Genomic DNA, 11892 nt, shown 5'->3' with positions numbered 1-11892 from the left:
ATCGGGTGTGAAAGGGAGAGAGAAACCGAAAGCCCTAGCAACTGAAAGGGAACAAGGTATTTTAGTGAATCTTCTCTTGTAAGTCAGATTATTTCAAATGGAATCATCATCTACCCTAGTAGAAAGTCTTTTTATCACCGAGAAAGCTATGGAGTCTATGGGATCGGATAAAATAAAATCATATAATGAATTCTCTCAAGTTCCTGATGGTGTTTTGATTAAAGGAGATTTTATTAGTTACATAGATTGCAAAATTGAGGATTTAGGGTCATTAGCAATCTATTCTCAACTTAAATCTTTGTGTGATAAGAATGGGAAGATCAAACCCGAATATATTAGGGTTCATGAGAAAGGTTTTCATAATGCAGTATATTTTCTAGAAGATTTTGAGGAGGAACATGTGAGGATTATCCTTACTTGTGTACATGGAGGGAATATGTATCTTGATAGGTCTCACACTATCACAAAGAAGGTTATTCATGCAGTAAACAATTTCTGCAAAAACGGTGAAGTTACCAAAATTGAGGACAATCTCAAAGGAGATTGTTATTGCATTGACAAAGATCACTCTTGATGGTCATGCTATATTGGTCAACAACATTGCAGATCAAGGAGTCAGATTTGCAACTATGGTTATTGGCTACCAGATATTCCATTCTAGCAAAATGAGCAATGTACCATCTACTGATGTGCATGCCGCCTACATTATGATGATAGAGGATGCAAATTATGATTTGTGCAAGGCAATGAGAAGTCAATTGATGCTAAACTTAGAATCAATTAAGAAGGACAATAGTCAAAAGTTTAAATATGGTCAACTGTTGATTGGTTTGTTTTTGTACTTTCAAAATTTTATTCCAGGAACTGGTGACATACAATGGTCTAAGGATATACCAGTGACAATGCAAATCAATAATAGCATTAAGGCTATGAAGAGCACATTTCATGTTGCCATGAATAGATATTTTAATGAGTTTCAAAATAAGATGAGCATGAGATTAAGGTTATCTGTAGAAGTGGTGAAGCACTTTGAAAAGTTTGTAGAGCTTCAACTCTTGCAAAATTAAAAACTTGTCTTATTATTAAAACTTACATATCTATGAAAAATCTCTTAAACTGAAAACTTTGCAGTGCTATTACAAATTACAAAGGTAGAAGATAAGAGTGCAGATACATTATAAATTATAGAGGCAAAATTATTTTAAACAATATTGAACCTGAAATAAGTTTCATTTAGATTTAAAATTTAATAAAGGATTGAAACAATATTGAAAAATAAAATGATTAGAGCAAAGAGAAACTAAAATCGCTCTTGAATCTGCAAACATAAATAGTTAGATAAAAAAATCAATAATAATCTGCAAGTGAAATAAAATGTTAAAACCTGCACAAAACAGAAAGAGATAAAACTAAAAAAAAAATTAAAACAAGTATTGTAAAATAAAATGTTAGAACCTGCAAATAAACAGAGAATGTCTTCGCAGAAAGCCTTCCAAAACCAAAAATCAAACCAGAAAGAAGACTTTGGCAGCAAGCGTTCCAAAGCCACAACTTTAAACCAGGAAGAATAAACTTTGCTGGGAAGCCCTCCAAAGGTTTTTTAAAAACAAACTGGAATCTATGAATAATAAACCTGCATGCAAACTTGTTTACAAGTTTGAATTTTTTTATTTTTTTTAAAAACTGAAATCAAAACCTGCACAATAGAAAATATTAGAGAAAGAACTTCTTCTCCTCTTAAGAATGCCTCCAAGAAGGTGAACTCTATAGAATGGTAACCTAAAGAACTTCTTCTCCTCTTAAGAATGCCTCCAAGAAGGTGAACTCTATAGAATGGTAACCTTCATCAATCTCAACTTGAAACAAGGATTAGAAACTTGGTTTCATACCATGAAAGGAAATACGAGACGAAGGAAAAAATCAAAATCCAAACAAGTTTATTGATGAAGTAAATGTTAACAAGAGAAATGCAGAAACATTGGCGCAATCACATTATGGAGGCACAAGAACTTTTGAAAGAAGAAAAGGAAAGAAAACCCCTTGTGTTATTATGAATGAGGCAATGCCTAAAATTTGTGTGTGTGTGTGTGTGTGTGTGTGTGTGTGTGTGTGTGTGTGTGTGTGTGTGTGTGTGTGTGTGTGTGTGTGTGTGTGTGTGTGTGTGAGAGAGAGAGAGAGAGAGAGAAGCTATTTACAATAACATCAATAAGAAGAAATGAAAGAGAAGACATCTCTTTAATAGAGGTGAGGAGAGGAGTTACAAAGTAACTCCCAAATCTATGAATGCCACCATTCATAAAATGTGTGTGCCATGTGTCCACATCCTCTTAAGGAAGAAATCTAATATTCCTTAATAAAGGAAAATAAAAGAAATGAGTTGTCCTCACACATGTACTAGAGGACAAATTACATGTAGGGATTCGAAAGGAATATCCTAAACTAAATACAAATAAACCTAAGCCAAGTAAATTTTAAATATTCTAACAGTATTAAAATTGGAGTATAAATATTGTATACCATTAGCAGCTAGTAATAATGCAGGATCATTAAATTTATGTAATGATGAAAATTACATGATCATGCAAGTTTAAATCTAATTTTGAAGCTCTTATTAATAAAATTAAACAATTTATTCTAAAATTAAACTTTATTCTATTACTTCAAAGTCTGAAGCCAAAACCATTAAACAAATGTTGGACACATATATGTTGGCTTCAAATCAAAAAGTAAATCCTGGAAAATAAAAAATTTACCTTCTCAACTAAGATCCGACAATTAAGAATGAAGTAGTGGAAACCTTGGGTTTCCAACTTGCTGATCTTCCTTCTCAATATCTAGGGATACCTTTCCTTTCAGGTGCATCTCATGTTTCTTACTGGGACAAGGTTATCCACAATTTACAAAATAGAAATGCAAGCTAGAAAGGTAGATGGCTTTCACTTTCAAGCACAATAATTATGATCAATTCAGTCTTGTCAACAATTCCAAACTATTATATGGCTGTTCTAAAAGCTCCTAGGACTGTTATATCTATCATTGAAAAGTTAATCAGATCATTCCTTTGGAAAGGTAACATGGATGGTAAAAAGAAGATTCCTTTGATATTATTGCATGACATCTATCTGGATAAGTCTAAAGGAGGAGCGAGAGTTCCCAATCTGTCAGCTATGAATGTTTCATTTGGGGCAAAGTTAGTATGGCACATGTATGCAAAGCCAATAGCTAATTGGTGCAAAGTTTTTCAAGCTAAATACTTTTTTTATGACTCTCCTTCTCGCATTTTTACAGTTGAAAATCCTTTGTATGGCTCAGTAATGTGAAATTTTTTGGTAAGTTGTAGAAATTTAATTTTGCCTCACCTCACATTGGAAATTCATAATGGACAGTTGGCTAACTTTTGGTCTAATTCTTGGAATGGTTACCCCCCTTACAAACAATTATTCAATTTCAAGATGCTCAATGTTATTTTACTTAGAGGTTAGGAGGGAAGGTTAGTGATTATTGTCAATCTCTTAATACACATACTGGGCAAGTTACTTGGAACTTTTTTAATGCAATTTTTCCATCTTCAGAATTAAAATCAGAGCTAAATTCAGCTATATGCAGGACCGACTAGCCTTCATCAATCAAAAAAGGGATACTATTATTTGGGCTCCTTCAAAATCAGGACATTACAATGTTAAAATTGGTTACGAAGCAGCTACTAGACTTGTTAAACTGGGCATAGCCCCAAATCCTTTCACTTGCGTACTTTGCAATACATGTAATTAAAATGTTGATCATTTATTTGTCCACTATAATTTGGCATATGCATGTTGGGAATATATTAAAATCAAGCTCAATTGGAATGATTCTTTACCAAAACAATTGTGGGATGTATTTGCATCACGACCGATCCTCTATAAGTCCTCTCTTTTTGCTAGTATTTAGAGAATTTCACCTACAAACTTGATGTGGTGTATATGGTGGGAGAGGAATAAATGAATTTTTAGGAAGAAAACTTCCTCACTAGATTATGTTCTGCTACACCTTGATAAGTCAGTGTGTGAATTACTAAATGCCTATGCCTCTAAAACAAAAAATGTAGGGTCCATCTTTACAGACTGGGATGCGTCTTTGATTAAACTATGACCAAATATAAAGCTACCTTTCAAAGGTCATCAGCATATAGGAGATAGATCTAAGATTAATAGATGACAAGTCAAATGGGTACCTCCTGCTATCAATCAAGTGAATCTCAACTTTGATGGCTCTTCAAAAGGAAATCCAGGTGAGTCTGGTGCATGTATGATTTTAAGAGATCACAAGGGTTCTTTAATCAAGGAAAAAACTATTAAGCTTCCGTTAGGTACAAACAATCAAGTAGAAGTTCAAGCCATGCTTTATGGGCTACAAATGGAAAAGGAATTAAACATTAAGAACCTATTAAGAGAAGGAGACTCCTTACTAGTGATTAATGCATGTAGAGAAATTTATACTTGCAACTAGAAAATAATCTATGTTCTCATCAAATATGGGAGCTTTTAAAGTGTTTTGATACTTTTCAGCTAAATCATGTACACAAAGAAGCTAATAAGCTAGCAAACTACTTGGCCAACATGGCAAGTGGGCAAACTCTTTCCCAACAAACCTTTGTGAAAGATGATGAAAATCTACCACCACAGTTCCAATCTCTAATATCCTTGGAGAGCATGCATGGCAATTAATATGGCTAAGGATTTTGAATACTAATTGTTTATTTTATTTTGCAGGTTTTCAAATGTTTTTCACTCATTCTGTAAAGTTGCGGTTCAATTCTTTTTCATATCCTTCAAGAAAATTTGCCACTTCCATTCCCGATGGATTAATAAGGCATGACTCGTGTCCACTAGTACAAATATTTTAAGAGATTCTTTTCTCTTTTAATTATCACATCATATTATAGTGTAGCGATCATGCTTTGATAATGTAGTTTGTGAATTTTTTGTCCTCATGGCATGCCACTAGTCTACAAGGGCCACATCATTTTATGATTTCCAAACTAGCATTTTATGATGGATTCACCCACACTTGGCCTCAATACCATTGGTCAATTTTGAAATGTATTATTTATTTAAGAATGGCTTCACACTGATGGTTTTTTCAAGGAAACATTTTCTTCTCAGTGCTTCAGGTTGTGGTTGTTTTCAATTGCTTTCTGGATATGCATCTAGTTTTCACATAATTCAATCACTATTCATGACTTTGGATAAGGAATTTCTCTGGGTTCTAAAGGTCAGCCCTCAAAAAAGAGGATGTTGGGTGAAGAATAGGATGAAGCCATTTTTCTTCCAATATATCAATTCAAGGTGCTGCAGCAACTAAAAAACCTCGGTTATAATTTTGTGTTTATGTGTTTATACTAGACACTGTATATGGTCTTTTAACTTGTAATGACTATAGTTCTCAGATCTTTTTGTCTCTTCCAAGCTAGATTTTAGACTTTATCATAGTATTTTTTTTGTCAAGCAAAACATTACTATATGATATATTATGATATTTTATATCAAATGTTTTCATCACTAATATTAGCATATTGAATCCCACTTGTTTTTGTATCTCTACTTCCAGTACTATAATTCTGGTATTTTTGTAATCTTTTAATACTTAATAAAAATATGTGGCCTATGCCTTTTACCAAAAAAAATAAAAATAAAATTATAAATATATATAATATTTTAATTATCTATCTATTAGCTGACATGCTTTTATTGTGGAATTTCCATTCCAAATTTTAAGGAAATCATGTCTCACACCCCTATGTCATTGTCTCGTGTTGTTAAACTATTTTGACATGATTGGGAACCAATGATATTTGTCAAATTTTTGCTTCTTCTAGTTTACCATTGTCAATTTTCATGCTTCTTGTCGCCAAATTTTTATCAAAAGAGCAACTCCATACGTCTAACGACGCACACTCATGTAGCCCATATAGAGTAGAAAATGTTGCACTTTGGAATTGTATAGTTTATAGCTTAATAATTGGAAGACATTTTGGGTCATGTCTTTAGGGCTCAAAAAACCATCAAAATGATCTACATGGTTAAACTTTCATTAAACTACTCTCGATGAAGAAACATAGATTGATGTATGCATTAACACCGACTTCAAAATATTTAACTTGTATTAGATCTCTTAAATAGGAAATCTATTTCCTTTCTAATGCAATCTCACCAATATAGAACATAAAGACCTAGATGTTTTTAAATTTAACACAATGAAAATTAATTCTCAAAGCATTGGACTCTTATTTATATCATGTAGTGAAATACCCTGCAAGTTTTATGGAAATTTAGCTCTCTATTCAGAATAGCCAAACGTTCATATGTGTAGATAATAACTTCAATAATTTAATATTAATATTTTAACATTAATAATTTAATCATCTATCTCCCAATCAGTGGTCGCTGCTAAAACTAAAAATATCCTACCCTTGCATCAAGGACTTATTCTACGTCTAAATTGTAAGTAATTTTAATAACTTAACTTTCATAAATTAAATATCTTTAATAATTAAATTTATTAAATTTCATTACTTTAATAAATTAACCTTCATAAATTAAGTAACTCTTTTAATATCAAATCTTAAACTAACTTAAAGTCAACATTGGCATATTGTTATGGTTAAGTTGTGGTGTTGTTCTTGAATGTTTAAAGGGGGTGAAGGCCATGTTTGTGACCTCATTGATTAATAATTAGATGAATTTATTTTCTAAAGGAAGGAATTTTAGATGAAAAGCTTTAAAAAACCTAACACTTCAATTTGTTGGATGTTCCACATGCTGAATGTATTCATTCATATCATTTTAATCCATTATCTAATATCTTTAATCAAACCATTACAATCTATACTAAAAGATAAAGCAAATGCATAATATCATTAAAGATAAAACAAATGTATAATATAACTAATTATATAATTTAAAAATATAACTATATTTTAGTACTATATTTGTCTATCCCTTGAACCTCCTATAAATATACAAATGCTAGTTATACTTCCATATATATTTTTTCACCACTTATACAAGTACTCTCTCACTGTGTGACATTTATTAGTCCCGCCTATCTATAGGCGGAAACTAATGTCTTCATCTCCCTCACAGGTTTTGAGATAATCACAGTTAATTTTTCAATACAAGGAAAGAACATTTTCACAAATGTCTGATGGATTGGGTATCTGGGATTCTCAAATCATAACTTTCAAGATAAATACGGTGTATGCTTTATGAATTTGGTGTCTAGAATTTGAACATAAAATCCTCATCCAGGCAAATGGGAATCTAGTTTTTCCTCATATCAAGCTTCCTATCCAAGGTTGCTAAATGTCATTGGTCTTACATTTTCACAACTTAATATTCTTTTTAGCCCTCAATTTAAATACAAACATGGAACCTTTTTCAAAAGGCTTACGATTTGAGTATTTGAGATTAAGTTCAAGAGTACTCAGGTCATATATGTAAATACAAATTAGTCAACACACAAATTACTCAGATTAGATCTGTAAATATTTACTGAGCATGATAAAAAATGGGACCATTGCCCAATTTTAAGTTCCCAATCCTAACATGCCAATTAAAATGGAAGAGCTTAAATAGTCAGCACGCTATTTGTTGTTCAAGGCATCTAAAACCCTTACTAACAAACAATATGCCTACCATTTACTATCAGTCAATCAAATTCAGCGCTTGAGATATGCAATGCCTTCTACTCAATGTTTGGGCCGACAATTACATGACTTTACAGACCAGAAGCCATTTCTAGATGTATCCTAACTGAACTTGAGCCTTTGCAACCGTAACTAGATAACTTAGACATCAAGCTTGAATCTTGGAGGCTTAGACAACCTAAATTTAAACATACCCAGACTCTAAATCGCCAAATAGGGTCACAATAAACCTTTCCACTCCTTAATTGTTAATCAAAACAAGAGCAAATTTTTAGCAAGTGGGAAAGCTTTTTAGAATCTGCTCCAATGAAAACAAACATCCTAAGTTCGAGTCCTGCTTGTTCTATACAAAAATTAAGATGACACTAACCCAATAACGAAGAGAAATAGCATCCCCACTATCTTGCACAAGAGTGAAAGCTCAAATCTAGCGAGATTCCACATGACCGACTTCAATTTCCCCTCGTGCACCTATAACATCATCTGTATTGGAAGAAGCACTTAAGGCCAACACCAAATGTACCCTAAACTCCTCCTCCATAAGTAAATAATCCACTTCCTATTCTTCTTCGATATTATTACTGAGCATTATTTTTCTAAGCCTAGTGCTAGTGATAGGAAGTTCAGCAGCGCTCCTGTTTACATGGGTCCATGGGTCATCGAGCCTTTTGTGATCAATGGCCCATGACTGAGCAAAGAATACTAAATAAATGCTTGGTGCAAAGCCTTTACAATAAAATTATGAACAAGTTACACGTCAAACATTTGGTGTCTAAATTGTCCTGGCTGCGTTTACCCTATTTGCCTATTGTCCCGTGCATGCAAAAAGAGCCAGCCTAGTTCATATGAAGCAAAAGCATAATGTTTAAACTACAATATTTAAATTATAAGATTATAATATATAAATTACAATCTTTTTTCTAATTACTTTCATATTCATTTGTAGTTTGATTTAATTACAATCTTTATATAAATTCTAATATTTTTTACTAATTTCTTGTATATATTTATAATTTGATTATTTTTTTGGTTAACTTTCATTCATCATTTAAATTATAATTTAAACATAATTCGTTTGCCAAACAAAAATGCTAGATTATGAAATTAACAAGCTTAAAACACAAAAAACGTAAAATGTTGGTTGCCATAGCAATGAAGATAGAATTTCTGTAAATATGAAATTGAAAGATTTTCCATAGAATAATGATGGTTTGTGGGAAAAAGGCATTAAATAGGGTAAGGCAATACATGCTTAAACTAATGATTGTTTTAGTCCATGGTAATCAAGGCAATGGTTGTTTCTTTCCATCCTTACATGGAAATGTCTTTGTTCTTTGGTAGTATGTTATTATTGGTTTCTTTTTGAAAAATTCGAATTTTAGGTTAGTTGATTTTTTCACTAATGTTTACTGAAAGACAATATTTTCATTAAAAAATTTAGAAAAATATTAAAATAAATATCAACTCTCCAGCAACAAATTTTATCAAATGTGAATGTTTTTTAAGAAAATATCAAAGAAATTTAACTTTTAATTATTGAAAGAATAAATAAATAGATATCATAAAAATTATCCTTTTGTAATGGAAAAGTGGTGTATATCTTCAATTGTTTTCCTATTTATTTTATATCATTTTGTATGGATGTTTCAAATATTTTACTTTGTGCATACTTTTGACTGATTTGACACCTTCATCCCAAATTTTTATCTTATCATTTGAAACAAACTAATCCCATCTTAAAATATTATTAGCTTTTAAATTATTTATTTTCCTTCTAGGTCCTTGATTCAATTCAATTCCATAATTTATTAATAGTAATGTAGATATTTAAGTTTAAAAAAATATTAAAACAAAATATCATAATTGTTAAATGTAAGCACACAGCTAAAGATGGGATCTATTGCAAATGCAAAAGATAAATAATAATAAGTTTATCATTCCTGAATAAAATAATATTATATTTATTGATTTCAAAAAGCACCTGAAGATTTCAACAAAACATTCAGCAAAATATATTGTTTCAAAATTATGAACATTTCCTCCCCAATTTCTGATTGCAGTATTCTTCATAGTTCCTCACCACTGATAAAAGTTTGAACTCTCATCTCACCAAGATCCTTCTAAAATCTAAACAACAAATAATTCTTTTATTATTTTCACAAAACAATTAGACAAATAGGCAGGGACTCCAGCTGTATCACAGTTATATATATTCCTACAACCTTAGATTTAACTCTAAAACCATATGTAATATATGTGGCGAGCGCCCCTAGTATATGGGATGTGGGAGACGTGGCGTCGGGATTGCTCTCAAGTCTGCAGCCTTCTTTAATGTAATTCCAAAATCATCGCTCATGTCCATCTGCTCACAGCTCATCCCATCCGGAAGTTTCCACTCAAATGAGTGAAGTAAAGAAGCCAAAACCAAATGAACCATACGACTTGCCAATGGAAGCCCCGGACACATTCTTCTTCCCGCTCCGAATGGAATCAGCTCGAAGTCCTGTCCCCTGTAATCTATCTTGCTATTCGACTCACCCTCTAAAAACCTTTCGGGCGTAAATTCCAAAGGATTCTTCCAAATTGAACTGTCCCTTCCCATAGCCCACACGTTCACCATCACCTGGGTGTCCTTGGGTATAACAAATCCCCCAATCTCGCAGCTGCTTGTGGCTTTGTGGGGAAGAAGCAGAGGACCCGTCGTGCGCAATCGGAATACTTCTTTCACGGCTGCATGGAGATACGGAAGACGATCCAAGTCAGTTTCTTCCACTTTCCGGTTGCAACCAACTACTTCATCCAGTTCTTGACGGGCTCGGTTTAATTTCTGTGGATTGCGAATCAATTCTGCCATGGCCCATTCTATTGTTGTAGTGGTCGTCTCAGTACCTGCAATAAACAATTCCTGAAACCATAGATCACAATTAGAGGTCTGGAAAATAGCAGAGATATATTTATATACCCTAATTAATTTGCTTTTAATCTTTTCAGTACTCACAGCTATTAATGCTCGAACACCGACAAGAGTGAAATCTTCAGTTCTGGAGTCCAGCAGAACATCCAGAAAATCCTTGTCCGAGTCCTTACGCTGAACGCTTTGGCTGAGCCTTTTCTGTATGAATGTATCAGAAAAGTCATACAATTCCTTAAAAAGCCTGTCCATCGCACGGGACACTCGCTGGGGGTCGAGGAACCGGAGAAACGGGAAAAAGTCCACCAAATTGGGCTTTCCGGCGACCACCATCAATTCACAGATGGTATCTTTGAGCCCCGCAGAAGCTGGATTGTGAGGATCAAAGACACTTGTGCTGAAAATCATGTTGCCTAACAAATTCAGAGACGTGCAGAACACCGTATGCGCGATGTTCACAACCTTTCCCTTGTCCTCGAAAATGAGTCGAATGGTGCTAAATACTTGATCTCTTCTGAGATGTTGCAGAGCTTCGAGTCTTTTGGGGCTGAAGAGCTCAACAGTTGAAATGCGACGGAGATGGCGCCAGTAAGGACCGTAATCAGCCCAAATTAGGGACGACTTGTCATGTGAAAGAGATTTGTGTGCCTCTGTCACCATCCGCCCCGCCAAGATGTTGTCGTGCGTTTTAAAGACCTCCTTGGCCATGGCAGGAGAGGAGACCACCACTACTGTTCTCATGCCCAGACGGAGAGTCATCAGTGGACCGTATTTCACAGAGAGGGCATAGAGAGACTCGTGAGGCCTTTTCCCCAGCTGAATGAGGTTTCCCAGGATAGGCCAACCACTAGGCCCAGGGGGCAGAGAAAGCCTCTGCTCTCTTCTCCATAGAAAGAAGAAGAACAATATCAGTGAAGCAGCAGTAAGAAGCACAGAATACAAAGAAAACAGTGGAATATCCATATTAACTTGTATACAAGGCGATCCTTATTTTCTTTGGGTTTCCAGTTTACACTATCTATTTTATAGGCAGAATCCGTACCAGCACTTGATTGCAGGTCGCAGCACGTTTTTGTTTGTCTAGACTTTTACACCAGTGTTGCACACTGTTAGAGTGCACTAGTTTGAATCAACAAGCTTTTCGAGTGCACTAGTTTGAAGCGTTGCAGCACGTTTTTGGAGTGAACTTGTTTGAATTCTTGTATCTATCTGTACAAAAAGACATAAGAGATATCACTTTCATTGCCTAAATTACATGAATAGTGTCTCTGAATTATTGTCATGTCTGCCTTTT

General features: G+C 33.7%; 1 protein-coding gene across 1 annotated transcript; it reads right to left on the bottom strand.

Annotated features, from left to right (window-relative positions):
* Positions 1-9660: 9660 nt before the first annotated feature.
* Positions 9661-11582, bottom strand: LOC131049334 (geraniol 8-hydroxylase-like). Its single transcript, XM_057983382.2, has 2 exons — positions 10686-11582; positions 9661-10592 (listed from the first exon to the last, which is right to left on the bottom strand). The coding sequence occupies exons 1-2, from the start codon at positions 11559-11561 to the stop codon at positions 9957-9959; spliced, it is 1512 nt and encodes a 503-aa protein (XP_057839365.2). The 5' UTR covers positions 11562-11582; the 3' UTR covers positions 9661-9956.
* Positions 11583-11892: the final 310 nt, after the last annotated feature.

Source organism: Cryptomeria japonica, chromosome 6 (assembly GCF_030272615.1).
Source record: "Cryptomeria japonica chromosome 6, Sugi_1.0, whole genome shotgun sequence".
Taxonomy (NCBI): Eukaryota; Viridiplantae; Streptophyta; class Pinopsida; order Cupressales; family Cupressaceae; genus Cryptomeria; species Cryptomeria japonica.
Note: the sequence above shows the minus strand (reverse complement) of the source record. Positions and strands in the feature narration are given on the sequence as shown.

What these genes read in the sequence shown, in the direction of transcription:
- LOC131049334 (XM_057983382.2), bottom strand. Translation starts at nt 11,561, where the DNA reads ATGGATATTCCACTGTTTTCTTTGTATTCTGTGCTTCTTACTGCTGCT. An exon ending in GTGTTCGAGCATTAATAGCT is followed by an intron (nt 10,593 to 10,685) that starts GTGAGTACTGAA and finishes CTATGGTTTCAG; the next exon opens with GAATTGTTTATTGCAGGTAC.